Source organism: Glycine max, chromosome 5 (genome assembly GCF_000004515.6).
Source record: "Glycine max cultivar Williams 82 chromosome 5, Glycine_max_v4.0, whole genome shotgun sequence".
NCBI lineage: Eukaryota > Viridiplantae > Streptophyta > Magnoliopsida > Fabales > Fabaceae > Glycine > Glycine max.
Genome location: NC_038241.2, coordinates 32583742 through 32601262, shown reverse-complemented (window position 1 = coordinate 32601262; position 17521 = coordinate 32583742). Strand labels below are relative to the sequence as shown.

The following is a 17521-nucleotide window of genomic DNA, read 5'->3' as shown; positions in this document are numbered from 1 at the left end:
AATCATATATATTGAAATGTAACAAAAAAACCATATATATTGAAACGATAAATATACCCTCACTTATATATATATATATATATATATATATATATATATATATATATTCTCTTGACATAAAAAACAATTATTATAAAATGAAATCACCCAAATGAATTTGTTTGAATATGATTTTCCATGCAACCTATGAAATTATGGATTAATGCAATATATGTAAAATATATATTTGCTTAAAAATTATATTTTTATACTTTCAAATTAAAAAATAAGAATGTTTTGATAGATTTTTTTAAAATATCATTATATAAAAATTGTAAATATTAAATTTAAATATTTAAGATAGATTTCTTTTAAATATCATTGTATAAAAATTGTAAATATTAAATTTAAATATTTAAGAGTATGTTAACATGAAAAACAATAATTATAAAAGAATAAACAAAAAGTATTTGTTCTAGTATGTTATCGGTTAATAAAAATATAATATTTTATACTTTCAAATTAAAAAAATGAATAATGTTTTGATATAAAAGAAATATAATTAAGATTTTTTTTTCATGTATACATTAAATTTAAATTTAAATATATTTGATGCAAATCAATAATAATAAAAAAAACATATTCAATGTCTGCATAGATTTTATGCAAATCAAAATATTAATCTCTCAGAGCTCCAAGTCTACAATCTTCAACTATCAAGGTTCTATTTGTACGTATACAAGACATTAACGATGATTGAAACCAAAGACAGAGAATGCTGAAATTGTATTCATTGCAATCATTCTTTTATTCTTTATTTTATTTTTGTAGCTTATTTTATATAAATTTCATGCACCTTCTCTGCAGTTGAGAAAATATCTATATAACATTTAAAGTTTTTGTTTTTCGTTCGTTAAACCCTTGTGGTGTGCAGAGCCTAAAGAAACTTAGTTGGGAAAGTATACGCAAGGAAAAAAAAAGACGTTCAGGTTGATGATTTGGACAAGCAAGTCCACCTGAGACGAAACTCGTATTGTATTTCGCATAGTACTAGGTCGCTCGGAATGAACAAAGCTTGACCTCAAATGATCATTTTTTTTAAATGACGCTCAAAAACCATGAAAGAAAACATGAAAACTATGAATCCTACAATACAGCAATTAAGTATTAAGGGTAATATAGAAGATAAATTAGAATGATGTAAGTTTTAAGAATTTTCAACTTCTCAATATTCCTTCTATATAAAATTACGTATAACAAATATCCCATGTCTTACAGACCTACACAAAACACTTCAATATTAAACCAAGCCATAGACGCCAGCATATCAAAAGGGACGCCTAGACAGTCTCTAAGCAACCACAGCTCTTCATCGTCCATTCAGCAATCATCATTCCCGGCTCAAAATTCAAAGTCAGTCCTTCCTGAAACACAGAAAGCTTAGTTAGCCAAAATTCAACATATATATGACAATAAAATTTTATGCTGGCCAAAAAATCCAGTGAGAAGCAGAAGCATATCAATTGATTGAAACAGAATGTTTCTTTTGAGTGGCAGGGGGGCCAACCTAGGCAATGGAGTGATCAAGTGATTACAGTGAGTGAAATTACAAAGCAAGAATGTTTTACACATGCATATATTGTAATTGTAAATTTGTAGGTTTGAATATGTGTGCGACCTGTCCAAACCTAAATGTATAATTACAAAAGGAAAACAAATGTAAGCAACAATATATAACAGATCAGTAATCACATCCAGAACAGAACATTACAACTTGAAAAGCCACCAACGTTAAACCTAATGGAAGGAGGAAAACAACAGCCTCACAGTGAATGCATCATATTTAGAAAGCATAACATGAAGCTAACTCTGAAGGATTACTTGAAAAGTTTCTCTGTGATATGGTTCAATCGCGCAACATCAGCGCCTATAAGCTCATCAGCCTTTTTCCCATTCTGAAAGAAATGAAGTGTTGGCTGCAGAAGGTAAAAATATTGTTATTATGGGAGGAGGTATATTGCAGCGAAGAAACATTTAAGATACAAGTTTGCAAGGGCAGACATTATAAAGCAAATTCTTGGGTGTCTCCACTGAATTTAAAAAAAAAAAAAGAGAGAGAGAGAAAGAAATGACACATGTCTTTATTTATATATAAACAACTGAATCACTCGGGGTTCAACCAGTGCATGTCATTAATGACAGAAGAAACAAGCCAGAATCACCCTTAATTTACATGAAAGTTATCAAGCAAGGGAAGAGATAAAATCTTAAAAGTTCAAGTCATGAATTTCATGTTACCAAAAGCTTTGCAGAGATTTATGGTCTGAAATTGCCAAAATCTTCAGTGACTCCATAATTACAAATTGATATTAAAATCAATGCTACTGTAGCACACTTGTTTAATGACACATAAATCAGTTCACATTTAAACTGATAAGGCACATTAAAGACAATTGACAATGAAAACATAGCTTACCTAATTGAGCATGTATTTATACAAATTACAACTAGGTCTTAGAATATGAGTATGACATCTATGATCAAAAGATTTAAAAGTCTATCCCACATTATGTTTTCACCATTTCATTAATGAAATAATAATCTATTGAAGGAGCAAAAGGAAGACAAAAGAAAGTTTAATATAACAGAGGTCATTGAAGCAACACCCGAAAGATGTAAACAAACAAAAAGAGACATGCATTTATAAAAACGACAACTAAATAGCTGGAGAGAAGTTTCAAATTTCTCAGCCATATTCCTTTAATGAATACCTAACATGATTCACATGCAACAACCAGATCATGCTGTATACATATGTGAAAAAGTTTTCATTGCCACAAACACTATCTGAACACATAAATTTCTAACAAAATGTTAAATAAATTACCACAGATGAAATCTGCAGCTTGCCCAGTGTGCCTTGAATTGCTTCCTGGGTAGATGGAAAAAAAAAGTAATGGTTGATTAAGCCACCTTGGTACATAGCAAACTCTTGATACCATAAAGCAAGAAAATTTTGACGTCAATACAAAAACATAATTTTAACATGCAAAAAACTAATGGAAAACCAAAAACAAAAAGGGAGAAACCACCAGATCCTCAAAACAAAAAACCTAAGGGTTGCCAATGAAATTAGTGAAAGGCTAAATTTGACAAATTGGTTTATTTCATACCTGATCAATGTCTATCTTATATGTTGTTACATGAGGGTACTTCTTACTGAGCTCCCCAACTATAGGAGAAATAAACCTGCCTAAACAGAAACCAGAAAAATTGTGAGAATTCTCTTTAGAATACAACAGCTAGAGAAAAAATAAAATACAAATGATGAAGCACGAACACCACCTCTCAGCAGATTGTCAATGGGCATTACATGTGTCATCCACATAATTTTAACACAAGCATAATGACAGATTAAACAAAAGACTGATTACGACCAGAACAGGCAGAAATCTTGTTTGCAAATTTGAAGTTTTCAATAAAGAGATCTCATGGGGATTTTTCAATTTGAGCATTCATGAAGATGAGGGGGTTAGGAACATAATCTTATTAGACAAAACCTACTATCAGAATCTCCAGTTTTTAGTACATCACAAAGCATGCTTCTTTTGAGTTCAGCGTAATTTAGTGTTTGGTATCATACACCAAATATTCCTTTCAATTAAAATTATACGATGACTTTATCAATTATGTGAGTCAACAACACAAAAAGAAAAGTCACAGGAACTTACAAGGTCCACACCAAGCCGCAGTGAAATAGAAGATGGCATGCAACGAGTCATCTATTCGACAGAAATTAATCAGAAAAGAGAAGTCAGCTCTCTCCATTGATTTATTCACATACATATAAGAAAATAACAGAACAAAAGCACAATAGAGTACATTTGAAAACCTGTATCAGAGTGAAATGCTAGAAATCATAAAAAAAATAAAAAATACAGAGAACACATACCTTGGACTTTGGTGAGGATATTGTTGAACTCTTCCTCAGAATTAACAAGGACAACGTCGGAAGGAGCTGCAAAAATGATTCAACATTGGACTTTCAGTTATTACTACATATAAAAAACCAAACGACGTAGAATGTAAGAGAGAGAGAGAGAGAGAGGGACCTGCGGCGGAGGAGAGGGAGCGAGAGTGGTGAAAGGAGGGGAGGAGAGAGAGCCGAGAGGAAGCAGTGGCGGTGGCGGTGGTGGCGAAGAGAGAGGATTTGGAAGGGAGAGAGAGAAGAAGACGGTGGAAGAAGAGTGGGCGACCCCTATTCTTTATCACATGCCGAAGCGCCAAGGATCGAACCACCAAGAGTCTCGCCATCTCTCCTTTGCTTTGCTTTCTCACTTCAAATTTATTAATTCATATAATAAAATATGTTTGTCTCTTTAAAGTATATATTGAAATTATCTTTTATGTCTGGTTTCACGATATTTTTAAGTTCAGTTGATTTTAGGTTAAATCAATGTGCAGATCTTTGGATTTTTTGATAATTTTCAATTAGGTTATTGAATTAAGTTTTTTCAATTGGAACTTGAGCTTCTATTTCTTTTTCTTTTTTTTTAAAAAAATAAGTCCCTAATGGAGGAACCTAATTAAAAAGCAAATAGGAATCAATTGAAAAAAATTAGGGATCTAATTAAAAAATTAGTAGAAGTTTAAGATTCACAAAAATAACTAAACCTTGGTTTTATATAATGATAGGGAATCCTTTAAAATATATATATATATATATATATATATATATATATAATGTTAGGGAAAATGTAATTATAATTTTTTAATGTTTTTTGCTTTGATACATATGTTTTGATAAAATGTTGGAGTCGGGGTAAGTCTACATTCTTTAATTAGTCTTTTTGATTCATGTGATAAATTTTGACTTGCACATAACTTATCATGTTTTTTTTTTTAATCTCTGATATCCTTTTACATGATTATGTTATAGCTATGACAAATTTTTTAATATGAGTTGTCATCGCAACTGTGGTAGATTGTTATAATCAAAGATATAAATGATGTTTAACTCTTAAAAATCTCATAATTTTAATATAAAAAATATTGAAATTTGATGGTCTGATGAGATTCTATTAAGTGTAACAGGACAATGTAGATAATATATCATGTCCTTTACTTTAAACGCAATTTTTTGCTCTTATTCTTTATACGTCCAATGTGCGTTAATTGGATTTTATCACATGTTTTTTAAAGATAAAACTAGCAATGCTGCCGAAAGTTTTTATAAAAACTAGCATCAAACATGCTAAAGCTTTTAATTAGTCTCTCCTTTACATAGATTAAAAATCCATAAAAGTAATTTGTTTGACCCATTAGATAAAGTCTAAATTTTATTGAGAGTGGAAGCTTCAAATTCTCGTTTTTCAAAACAAAAAAACAATTCACTTAAACCATAGTCTTGCAATTTAAATCAAAATTCTTCAAAATTTATCATAAACTTCCCAAGCATTTATATTTAGTAATAGGTGGTGTTTTATTAAAAAAAAGTAATAGTTGGTGTTTTATCAGCTATGGAAATCGCATGCAAAATATCTGGAAAATACCAATGTTTTTTGCCCAATTAAGTTTTTTTATTTGGTCAATACTTCAAAACTTCTCATTGGGCCTAATAAAACTGGGCCGGGTTTACCACTCAAAACCCAATTGTTGTGTCTCTCGATGCTTTTCCTATAAAACCCTACAAATCCACACTGACTAAGTTCTAGGGTTACACGCCGTCGTCGCTGTTTTTGTGTGTCGCTTCTTCGTAGGTGCAGCTGCAATGGTGAAGGGACGCCAAGGAGAACGTGTCAGGTATTCATTCTCTCGTTCCTAGTTCTCAATTTCACGCTCTATCAGTAACACTCTAGTTTTTTTCTTTCGAAATTCCGTTGTCAATCATTAAATTGATTAGTTTGCTCTGTTTTTAAAAACTTTCCTTCATTATTTGCACTTTTGATTTGTTATTAGGGTATGGTTTAGTGATGGTTGTTAGAATTGGAATGTAGTCACTGTTACAACCGGCACTGATTTCATGGCTAGTCTCAGTGAAAGATGTATGATCTAGAGAAATTAATTTACTTTTCACTTACAGCAAAATAAAGTGGTTTCAATACTGGTTTTTTGTAGTTGTAGCATTTTAGATTTTAGGGTTTTAGGGAATATATTAATTTGGGTTTGGTTGATCTTATTTTATTTTTAGTTGAAATTAGGCTAACACTGTACTTTTTTGCCTTTGCTTCAGACTCTACGTGAGGGGTACAATCCTTGGATACAAAAGGTAAAAACTTCTTGTTGCCCTGCTAGTTTTATCAAGATTTTGCTTTCCCTTTTTTTTATGTTTAGTTGTTTGTAAATGAAATGTCTGGTTTGAAGATGCTTAGTTGCATTAGTTTGGAAGGTGTCTGGTTTGTGATAAGCTGGTGGTGTTTTTCAGGTCCAAGTCAAACCAGTATCCAAATACATCCCTGATCCAAATTGAGGGTGTGAATGCCAAAGAAGAAGTAGCATGGTATGCTGGCAAGAAAATGGCCTATATCTACAAGGCTAAGGTGAAGAAGAATGGAAGCCATTACCGCTGCATATGGGGCAAGGTTACAAGGCCTCATGGTAACAGTGGTATTGTCCGTGCAAAATTCAAGTCGAACCTTCCACCCAAATCAATGGTAATAATTTGACATTGCTTGTATTATTATGTTGGTTTTCTTAATGGTATTTGACCTTTTTGAGTTTGGATGCATTCCAGGGAGCCCGAGTAAGAGTATTCATGTATCCAAGCAACATATGAGGTAATCCCTCCTTTGACTTTAATTAGTTTTTTTTCATGTGTTCTGTCTGTGGATGTACTGCATCTTGGATCTCCAAATGTCTATATAACATACATGTTGATTATCCATCTGTTGTACATCGATGCTTGACTTGTTCACTTGTTTTTTCCTTTTATAGATTTATTAACACTCTTATCTGTAACACCGTATGCCAATGTTGCTAGTTTAATAACAGATGTTATAAAACAATATTTTTTACTGTTACACATGTTAGCCAAGAGAAGCAACAAATAATGGTAAATATAATATGCATCATTGGTTTGTGTAACCGTCTATTTTTTGCTTTGAGAATAAATTAGGGCTGGTAAGAAATACTGTTTATTGTTTGCAATGCTACATGAAGCTTATGATTTACACTGTTTATGATAACTGTTTCATGTCCTCCATTGTTTCTTTGATAATGATTTTTTTGGGTGAATTTTGAAAGGAGGCCTCTGGTTGATACAGTTGTACATTTTATGATGTTATTCATTAGTTATGAAAAATGTATTCCGGCTTTAATAAAAAGAGTGAAAAGAAACTCTCCAATTTATCCTTGTGGTCAGATGCTTGTTTGTATGGTATCAGGATTTGTCCATGACCTTGATGTAACTAATTCTACTTATCTTCATGGATTTTGTGTACTTGCCCTAATTTTACATGGAAATTTTTGTTGCAGATTCAGGTGATAAAACGCTCAGTAGAAGTCCCAGCTGATTTGTAGGCACAAGGATTTTTGTTTCATTTTCTATAATTTTGTTGTCGTCTGTCAACTTTTGAGAATTTTTCTTACTGTTTAGACGTTCATGGGACAGAATGGTTTTCTCAGTTATCCTGGTTATTGTCTATGAAGATTATATATTCGTTACTATTAAGTGTGGATTTGGTTAGCTCGTATGTTTGCATTTTTTTAACCGATTATTACATTTGACAAAATACCCACCCGTATCCTTCGTAGTAGTGCGTGTTATATCAGAAATAGTTTTTTGAAGACATGTAATGTCAGATATCCAGCTGGTATGGTATAAATTAGAATTGAAAGGCATAAACTTATGTCTTCGGTATGTTTAAGTGGGATTACGAAATAGTGGTAGTTGATAATTGTATATACCACATTATCTTAAATGAATAATCAATATAAAATCGAATTGTAATTCTAGCAATGGTGTAGATATTCTATCTTATCAAAAGCAACGAAGATTCTGTCGGTAAATAAGTAAAATTGTTATTTATATTGTAATTTAATGGATCACTTAATAATTACTTTTTTGACTCCCGTTGAGGATTGCTGAAAGATCAACTGGGATTCCACCTTGCTTCTGCTCATTCTGCTTTAGTTGCTTGTAGAGAGGTGTGTCGTGATTCAGCTGTAAATATTTTTTTTGGTATTCATATTGCAAAATCCCGGGGATTTAACCAACTACATTTGTAATATGTTTGGATGGGGTATTTTAAAAGTAATTAAAATGCTGTCATTTTTAAAAGTATTTTCATATGCTAATTTCAGAGAATTTGAAATTCTCATAAAAAAGCAAAGAATTTAAAATTCTCCATAACCCTCACACCACGCTACGAACCTCTCTCTCTCATCGAACGCACGAGCTCTCTCCCTCATCGCACGCACGAGCTCTCTACCTCTCAGCACACCACTCTCTCTCTCTCTCTCTTTCCCTCTGAGCAGCGTCCCTCTCCGTGGCATTTCTTCTTCTCACTGGTAAGTTCCTCTCTCCCTCACTCATCTCTGTATTTTTTTTCTTTTTTCAAGTTTATGTTTGTTTGATTTTGATTTCATTTTTGTAGTTATAAGGGTTGCTTGATTTTTTTGATTTATGTTTCATTTTCTATGAGATTGAAAGCCTATATTGAAACTTCTCTGGATCTGTTTGTTTTATGAAGCATCTCTGGATCTGTTTGTTTTATGAAGCAAACCACTGCCACCAACTCTGGATCTGTTTGTTTTATGAAGCATCTCTTCTTATCTAAACAACGATTTCATGATTGTAACTTCCATTTTATGCTGCCCATCATTATAATTATTTGCGTTATGGGCAGAACAGACCCTGTTGCTACCATGGATTGCAGACAAGGGGTAAAAGACAAGGAGGAATTATTCCTCTGGTTCCAAGGTTCCACTTCTCTGTCATCAATGATTTATTCCTGTAAGCTTTGTTTGAGTTGAGTCCTTCATTGGCTGAAAGCTCTACCTTAGATGTGTCTTTTCCCCCATGTCTATTCTCTTCAGAGAATTCAACTACTTTAGGAAGCAAATAGTCCTTCTCATTGTGGTTAAGATCCTTATTTCCCTCAGTCTGGTTTCTTGCTGTTGCTTCTTCAAGCAACTTAGATAACTACTCCATCTTGTTAATAGATAGAAATTTCCTAGATCTAGTTGAAGTTCAACATTTTCTTAAAAAACATTCTGAGACTCTACTTCAACTTCACACCCTTAGCCCTTCTTTAAGGGCTTGAGGTATTTAATTGCATTGAGTACTGTTTGTATTAAATTGTCTTTCTAGATGGATGAGCTAGGAGAAGAGAGAAACCTTGAATTGTTTAGATGGAGAAAAAGATGTTGAATAGGCATCAGCTAAAAAGAAGAAAAATCCATTGATAGAGTTGATGTACACTCTACTTTAGAAAGAAACCAAAACAGTACTATCTAGTTAAAAGATAATTTCATAGATTCTGAGGAGCAACTAATCCACACTTTTGGTTGACAAAATCATTAAAACCACTAAAACTGTAACCTATATGCATAACAAATATATTCCACATTGTATACAATTAAAAAGATGGTCATCCCCAAATTAATCTATTGGAAGCTTTTTGCTTATTCTTATTTCCTAATTATAATCCCACCCATGACTATCTCAGGGCTTCTGTTGCCATTAATAAATCTGCAATGCTATGAAGGTAGCGTGAGCATCTTACTCAAATATGATGGTATTTACTTGTTGATTCTGTATTTTTAGGAATAGTAAAAAGACATGATGATTTGGAGTTAAAATTTATCCACCAAAATATGTTAGTAAATAATACATCCTTTGATTTTTAGAAGAGATTAGCATTACTGCAATAAATCTTTAGATATCTGTAGCAAACTAATGATACTATTATTGAGGCACAACTATGGGCATAACAAGTTCTGCCTGGCCCAAGACTGCAATTGAAAATTATTTGCAGTCAACTGATCAATTGCTCATTTTTGTCATGCCCAAAATGAATCTTTTGACCTCAATGAATGTGGTCTTTATCAAATCCTCACTAGTTTTAGATGAATCTCAGAAGTCAGAACTATTTTCCGATCTACTCCTATAGACATTATATGGTATATTAGTAATGAAAGCACAAAAGCAACTAAGAACTTGTTACCATGGAAGCACATACCTTCAACCATCTCCAAGCAGTTTCACTGCCTTCATTGCTTATTCCTGCTAGTACATAAATAATATCTTGATCTGGAATCTAAGAAGAAATCAAATAAAAAAAGGTCAAACAGGAAGGAATTTCAGCTTCTTATAACAAGAAATTGCATAAGAAAATTATAATACCGCATCAGACAACAAAAGATTCAGAACTTCTATAACTACATTTGGATCTGCACTTGATGCTATAGAACCTGCATGAATTTATAACAACATTTAATCAAGTGATTTAGCGCTTTGGCTACTATAATGGGGATTATGGAATTTGAGAAGTTGCATTTAGTTTAAATGCTTGTGTCATACGTAATATTTTTCCCTTTCCTGCAATACATCAGTACTCCTATAGAAACTCAATAGGGATTCCAATCCAGTCCTATTTTATGTGGTAGTATTCCTCATTACAGCTACATAAGCAACCTGAAAGTATTTTTCAAGTCTACATGTCAAAAATAAGTAGAATCAAAGCAATGAAGCAATGTCTTGTAAAAAAATTATGAATGTTACCCTTCTAATGTTGGCTGGAGGCAGAGAAGTATTTCTGCCATCTAACAAAATCTGAAAGCGGTGTAATGCTTCTTGCTGTGTTTTATCATGATCAAAGGTAGCCAAGGCTTGAAAAACTTCTCCTCTCAAGAGTGAAATAGAATGATCTTCTCCAGATATAGAATCCCAACCTATCTGTCTGCACAAACAGTAAGTTTAAGCTAGTATGACATTTTCCGTTGTTGTATTACCTGTTGGTGCCTTTCATAATTATCATTGGTTGAAATCCATCTCATGGGATCACTTGCATGTAAAATTATTTTAATAGTATATGTTTATATTGAAGATTTTATAAACTGGTTGGTCATAAATAATCATTTGTTTATCCTGTTGAAGTAAAAAATATTAGTATTCATCAAAATCACTATCGTGAATATTTGAATTTTTCCCCGACTCTGAATTCCCTTTTTACAGAAGTCATAATCGATATGTGCTAATTAATGTTTCATCTGGTTGTATTAATTAACTAACCTGGCAAAAAGAACTTTAGGATAAAATTTTAATTGCCACGATAATTTTAAAAATTAAAGAGAAATTAAAGTAATGAAAAGGTAGCCGGCTTGACACTGATGTGTTCACATTTTATTTCAAACAAAAAATAATAATTAAGTCCACATTTTAACTGAAAGGGAAAGAAAAAAAACTTGTCTAATTACAGATGTCTCTTGGATAACTTGAAAGTTAAGTTGGCCTGGGTTGTATAGATAGTTCATCATGATCATCATCATCTTGAAGCGTAACAATCAAGGACCACTCCAAAGACTGAAAAGAAAAAATGGCACTCACAAAAGAAAAATGAAAGCAACAAAGAAATCCTCTGTTAGTATTATTTATGCTCCAGCCAAAGGTCATATTGCTAGGATGATCCATATTTAGTTCTTCGTTACTTTAAAAAAATAATTAAAAATCTTCAAAGTAAATTGTTATAAACGTACATTATTAATAGTAGGTAACTAGTAATATTAGAATTCCGTTGTTTGATCTATCAAAGAGTAATACTAGCTAGTATGCTTAAGAAATATTAGAATTCTGTTGTTTGATCTATCAAAGAGTAATACTAGCTACCGTGATTACTCACAGCACGACCCCAAAAAAAAAACATTACTACTAATATGGGATTGTACTTAAATGACTAGTAAACAATGACATTCAAAGATCAGCAGAGCCAATCAATTTGGTGAGGCCAAATGTTATGGCCATAGCCATGCAACCTCCAACCAGAACCCTACGACAAGACCTTGTCACCGGAGTTTTTCCAAGAACTGCTCCTACTCCTCCAAACACCAACAATGCCAAGCTTTTCTATAAGCACTAATAGGAGAAGAAAATTAAAAAGAAAAAGCTTCTCCATAAGCTAATGAGTAGAAGTTTTCTGATATTACTTCTCCAAAAGCTAATTTTTAACCTATGCATAAACTAGTTTTAGTTTATGGATAAGCTTATTTCATTTTTTCTTTTATTTTCTTCTCTCATAAGTATTTATGGAGAGATTTATCCAAACAAAAATACCATGAAGAACATAAAATTAGTCAGCTTAACCTCAAAAGTACAAAGAAGGTTAAGTCAATTCATAAACTATCATTATGTTGTAACACTTACAATTTGGAATTCATCTAATTTGCCTCCTGAACAAGATTGGAAAATGAAAGTAGCACAAACAGTAACGAATAGGTCTTGCTACTATAGTGGAGAGAGGAAATTCTGATGGTCCCACAAATATAACAAGATATAAATATTAGATAAATTACTTGTTCCTTAATTTATTTACTGTGATAACAATTGAGGTTGGGTGCATGAGCAATGGAAGAGAAGGAACTAATAATTTCTTAATTAATTTTGGAGCAAAATCTATTAAATAAAAATGGACATCAAAAGTAAATGCCCCATTTATATATTTTTATATAGATATATAATTTTTACAATACAAAACCAATAAATTATAGTATAAATTCATTTATTTAATTAATTTCATAAAAAATTAAAATTAGAAGTAAAAAAATTTACATTTGGGACCTTTTCCATCGGGTTATCGATTCCCTGATTTTCAAAATTACTCTTTTGTCCGTGTGTCATGTGCTGTTGTTCCCATTTCTTATGTGTATTTTATTTTATTTTTGTTTGTCCTGAATATGCTAATTTCTTATTTGCTTGTGTCCACTGTTCTATTGGATATCTACATGTTATATTATTTGAAAAAAATGTGCACGATCTCCTTTGTTTCACTCATGAAGTTAAAGGTTGAATTTCTTGTGCATGTGATGGTATCCTCTAATGGAATCTTTTTGCAGGGCCAGGATCTTGGTTTACTCCGCATGTCATTACGGTGAACGCTGGAGAGGTATCTAATTAATCTTACAAAATAATATGAAATGCGTGGGCTAAGTTGTTTTCATTGGAATGACTGTTGTGTGTTGTCTTTTATTTACATTCCTTGATGCATGCTTCTTATTAATACTCCTATATTTTAATTGAAGTAGTAATTTGGTTTGCTTTGATAAATATTGTTGTTTGTGAACGTGATATTGTGATCCATTATATACTGTATTCATTTTCTCTGCCTTCGAATTATATACTGTATTATATTTGACAGAGGAAGCATTTAAGTTGTTAATTGATTAATATCTCAACCTTGTCTCCAAAATATCTCAAATTAAACAAGAAATTGCCAACTTCCCAAGGAAAAAAGAAGAGAAATTTACCATCTATCCTTTCTAAATGAACTGTACACTTTCTTTTATTAACAAAAAACTATCCACGCATTTTGAATCCAATCTCTGAGAAACATTTTCATGTCTCCTCAATCATTTTTCACATCATATTCATATCTTATTTAATAGTATCATTGTTTTTAGTTGATCATCTTTGTATTGCACTAGTATTATTGTTTTACATCTTTTACCTAGATATTTGTTTTAAATCTCCAAATAATATATGCACATATTATCTTATATCATTATCATGCAGTTTGGATTGAGAAGAAATGGATCATAGCATAGTTGACACTGCAATGACTTCAAGAAAACGTAAAAGAGAAGAGTATAAGAATATAATCTTATTAGCTGCTGCTTGTGTTGTTCATATGGTCATTGGTGTAGTGACATGGTATCATAATAACTATTTTGTTAAGGAACCAACCCGTAATTGGGAACTAGAACGTCACAGCTTCCTTAATCGTCTTTATAGAGGAAAAAATAAAGATTGCATTGAACAATTGAGGCTTAGTAAAAATGCATTTTTTAACCTTTGTAGAATTTTACAAGAAAAGGGTGGATTAGTAAGAACAAGAAATGTTCCAACAACTGAAGCAGTAGCAATGTTTTTACATATCCTTGCTCACAACCTAAAATATATGGTAGTGCAATTTAGTTATTGTAGATCTAAAGAAACCATAAGTAGGCAATTCAATGATGTCTTGAGAGCGGTAATGAAAGTGAGCAAAGACTATTTGAATTTTCAACCCTGTACTTTAGAAGGTGCGAAAGCAAACAAGTGGAGATGGTTTGAGGTAAGTTTATCAATTGTTAGGAGAAATTAGTTAATTATAAAATTTTCTTAGAATCTAAAAAAATTGTCTTGTTTGTAGAGATGTATTGGAGCACTTGATGGGACTCATATTCCGGTTACAGTTTCTCCTGATGAGAGACCTAGATATCGTAATAGAAAGGGTGATGTCTCTACAAATGTGTTAGCTGCTTGTGGTCCAGATTTAAGGTTTATTTATGTGTTACCTGGGTGGGAAGGGTCTGCAGGAGATTCTCGAGTATTACGAGATGCATTACGTCATCAAAACAAACTTGAAATTCCAACTGGTAATATTTCTTAGAAATAATTTTTTTCTTTTTTTTTGGTCTAGTTTAAGTCTATGTTTGTTATTCTAAACATTGTAGGTAAGTATTTTCTTGTGGATGCGGGATATACCAATGGTCCGGGATTTTTAGCACCATATCGAGGGACTAGATATCATCTCAATGAGTGGATTGGAAACACCCCTCAAAGTTATAAGGAGTTATTTAATCTTCGTCATGCAAGTGCCCGAAATGCAATAGAAAGGTCATTTGGGATCTTGAAAAAAAGATGGAGTATATTAAGAACTCCTTCATTTTTTGATATAAAGACACAAATAAGAATTATCAATGCTTGTTTTGTGTTACACAATTTCATAAGAGACGAACAACAAACTGATCAAGTTTTAGAAGTTCAAGACTTAGAATTTTTATCTGTTGTTGATGAAGAGTTAGTCCATCAATCAAGGGAAGAAGTTCAAAATAATGTCATAGATAATATCACAACTATTCAAGCTACCGAGGAATGGACAAGATTTCGAGATACATTAGCTATGAATATGTTTGCTAACTATCAAGTTAGGAGAAACTTTGCTTAGGGATAGTTCTTTTTTAAATGTAATTTGCTATTGCTGACAAACTTTGTGTGCTTTGTTACTATTGTACTTTTCTATTGAAGATAGACTTTTATGTACTTTGCTATTGCATAAAAACTTTGCTTGAAATATTTTCTATGATTGTGCACTGGACTAGTCAAATGAATAAAGTAGGTCATATCTACTATTTGTTATGTGCAGGTTGAATAAGTGACATTAACTTCAATGGAGTCATCTAATGAAAAAATGACGGACAAAAGAAAAGTTTTAGGAAAAAATAATGAGGAAACAAGAAGTTATTTTACATGGAATTTGGAAATGGAACGTGTATTGGCTGATGTACTTAGAGATCAAAGGAATTTGGGCAACAAGGGTGATGGAGGTTGGAAAAGGTCAGCATTGAATGCTGCAGCCGCAGTGTTATCTACAAGCTTCAATGTTAATGTCACATCAGATAATGTCAAAAACCGTATCAAATTATGGAGATCGTGGTATGGTATTGTAAGTGACATCCTTGGCCAGAGTGGATTTGATTGGGATGGCACTAAGCACATGATCACAGTTGAGAATGAAAATGCTTGGAATGAATATTGCACTGTAAGTATTCTTTAATATGTTGCTATTTGTTATTCAAAGTAGATTGGATTTGACTTTTTCTTTGTTTTCCAGTCGCATAAATCGGCTAAACCGTTTCGATACAAGGTGCTTCAAAATTGGGATGATATAGTGGATTTGTGTGCTAAAGATAGAGCCACCGGTCATGGAGCTGAAACTGCTATGGATGCTGATGAAGCGATGAGTAGAGAAACAAATGAAGTGAATGGATGGTAAAGTTGATGATGAAGATATTCAAGAAGTATTACGTGAGGCAGCTTTGATACCAGATCTTAATAGACAACAATGGGCTAAAGCTATTAAATGGTTAGCTGACGATCCAAAACAGTTAGCTATTGTGAAAGCCCTTCCAATTCACCAAAAGACAGACTATGTTTTAACACATCTTGGAGAATGAAACTTGGTGAGTAACCTTTTGTCTACATTTCCAATTTCAATTTTCAAATTATAAATTTGTGTCTTTTTATGCCTAATTGAGCTCATATTTTCACTTTAGTTATTTATCTTTCCTCTTGTGACTTATATTATCTTGTTTCTTCTCCCCTAAATGGCAGCATTGGATGTTAATTATTCAGGTTCCTCGACCTTTTACACTTGATGATGAATGAAGATTATGGAATGAAGAACGTTTTTTTTTTTCAATTTGGACCTTGTAATTCTTGTTTAAGATCTTTGTTTGGAACTTGATTAATTAAGACCTTGTAATGCTTGTGTTGATTCGTGTTTATGCGTTAGTGCGTTATTAACAATTTGATGCGTTATTAACAATTTGAATTTTCTTCCCGTGCGAACAATGAAATTAATATCATTTGAATCTTGTACGAGATAATTGTCCTTAAATTACATAATTATTTAATTTTAATATGTTTTTTAAAATTATTGCAAGACTAGGTAATTAATTTTTTAAACAAGAATAAAGAATTACATATCATTCATCTTTTAATTTTGCAATATTGTTTAATCCAAGTTTTTTTGTGTTACTACAAAAATATTGTATAAGATTCAAAATTGTTTAGCATTAAATTTTTTTTGATTATTTAATTATTAAGTATTAAAAAAATTTATTATTATATATTTTATAACATTAAATTTATTTTGAATATTAAACTATTTAAAAAATGACTCATATTTATTTTCATTCAATATTGAAATTTTAATTTTTAAATAAATATTTAAAAATGAAAATTTGAATTTCATTGAAATTGAATTACTTTATCCAAACAAGGAAATTAAAATACAAGAAATTGAAGAAATTGAATTGCCTCATCCAAACAAAATATTTACAAAATGAAATGAATTTAAATCAAAGCAATCAAAATGCTGTGAATTTGAATTTCCTAGAAATCTTTAAATTCCTCATCCAAACACATAGTTAGGTACAAAGTTAGGGGATTGTTCTTTCCAAAGATTGATGTAATTAACATTAGTTTTACTCACAATTGCTATTAAAATGAAGCAAATATGATGTTGCGGTTATAAATGTTTTGAAAATTAAAATGCAAGAAAATAATTACAACTATGTTTTTTATTTTTCAAAAAATATTATGAAGATGGTAAGAGTAATTAGGAATTAGATTCCTTTCTGGTCAACCTTTGCATTTAGCGTTGGTCCAACATAATTCAAAAGTGCTTTAAAAGTTTGAGTTGGACCTGATTAGGTACCTCAAATCCAATAATCACTTAACAAGAGAAAAAAAAAATTATAAATATAATACGTAACATGACGTGATAAGAAGAAAATAAGTAAATAAATAATAAAACATCAATAGATTATTTGTAAAGGAGAG

At 31.6% G+C, this 17521-nt stretch overlaps 3 protein-coding genes across 4 annotated transcripts; 2 read left to right on the top strand and 1 right to left on the bottom strand.

Moving 5' to 3' along the window:
• Positions 1-1201: 1201 nt before the first annotated feature.
• On the bottom strand, positions 1202-4343 carry LOC100799935 (thioredoxin O1, mitochondrial). 2 transcript variants are annotated; one of them, XM_003524765.4, is made up of 7 exons: positions 4092-4339; positions 3932-3997; positions 3711-3761; positions 3153-3232; positions 2867-2911; positions 1861-1955; positions 1202-1403 (listed from the first exon to the last, which is right to left on the bottom strand). In XM_003524765.4, the coding sequence occupies exons 1-7, from the start codon at positions 4291-4293 to the stop codon at positions 1394-1396; spliced, it is 549 nt and encodes a 182-aa protein (XP_003524813.1). In that variant the 5' UTR covers positions 4294-4339; the 3' UTR covers positions 1202-1393. The 2 variants fall into 2 exon arrangements, with proteins under 2 accessions (XP_003524813.1, XP_006580058.1); XM_006579995.3 differs by lacking the exon at positions 1202-1403 and having other exon boundaries at positions 1857-1955; positions 4092-4343.
• Positions 4344-5714: 1371 nt separating this feature from the next.
• LOC100800463 (60S ribosomal protein L35a-1-like) lies at positions 5715-7663 on the top strand. Its single transcript, NM_001254440.1, has 5 exons — positions 5715-5781; positions 6212-6247; positions 6404-6632; positions 6713-6755; positions 7453-7663. The coding sequence occupies exons 1-4, from the start codon at positions 5750-5752 to the stop codon at positions 6752-6754; spliced, it is 339 nt and encodes a 112-aa protein (NP_001241369.1). The 5' UTR covers positions 5715-5749; the 3' UTR covers position 6755; positions 7453-7663.
• Positions 7664-14165: 6502 nt separating this feature from the next.
• Positions 14166-15333, top strand: LOC100797637 (protein ALP1-like). The gene is made up of 4 exons (XM_014775645.3): positions 14166-14246; positions 14325-14550; positions 14629-14791; positions 15321-15333. Exons 1-4 carry the CDS (start codon positions 14166-14168, stop codon positions 15331-15333), a joined length of 483 nt encoding a protein of 160 aa, XP_014631131.2.
• Positions 15334-17521: the final 2188 nt, after the last annotated feature.

Bases quoted from the DNA above. Each gene is read 5' to 3' on its own strand.
- LOC100800463 (NM_001254440.1), top strand. From the start codon at position 5,750: ATGGTGAAGGGACGCCAAGGAGAACGTGTCAG. The intron at 6,248-6,403 runs GTAAAAACTTCT...GGTGTTTTTCAG, and splicing joins ACAATCCTTGGATACAAAAG to GTCCAAGTCAAACCAGTATC. The intron at 6,633-6,712 runs GTAATAATTTGA...GATGCATTCCAG, and splicing joins ACCTTCCACCCAAATCAATG to GGAGCCCGAGTAAGAGTATT.
- LOC100799935 (XM_003524765.4), bottom strand. From the start codon at position 4,293: ATGGCGAGACTCTTGGTGGTTCGATCCTTGGCGCTTCGGCATGTGATA. The intron at 3,762-3,931 runs GTATGTGTTCTC...TCTGTCGAATAG, and splicing joins TATCCTCACCAAAGTCCAAG to ATGACTCGTTGCATGCCATC. The intron at 2,912-3,152 runs GTATGAAATAAA...CCATCTACCCAG, and splicing joins ATAAGATAGACATTGATCAG to GAAGCAATTCAAGGCACACT.
- LOC100797637 (XM_014775645.3), top strand. From the start codon at position 14,166: ATGAAAGTGAGCAAAGACTATTTGAATTTTCAACCCTGTACTTTAGAA. The intron at 14,247-14,324 runs GTAAGTTTATCA...TCTTGTTTGTAG, and splicing joins ACAAGTGGAGATGGTTTGAG to AGATGTATTGGAGCACTTGA. The intron at 14,551-14,628 runs GTAATATTTCTT...TAAACATTGTAG, and splicing joins CAAACTTGAAATTCCAACTG to GTAAGTATTTTCTTGTGGAT.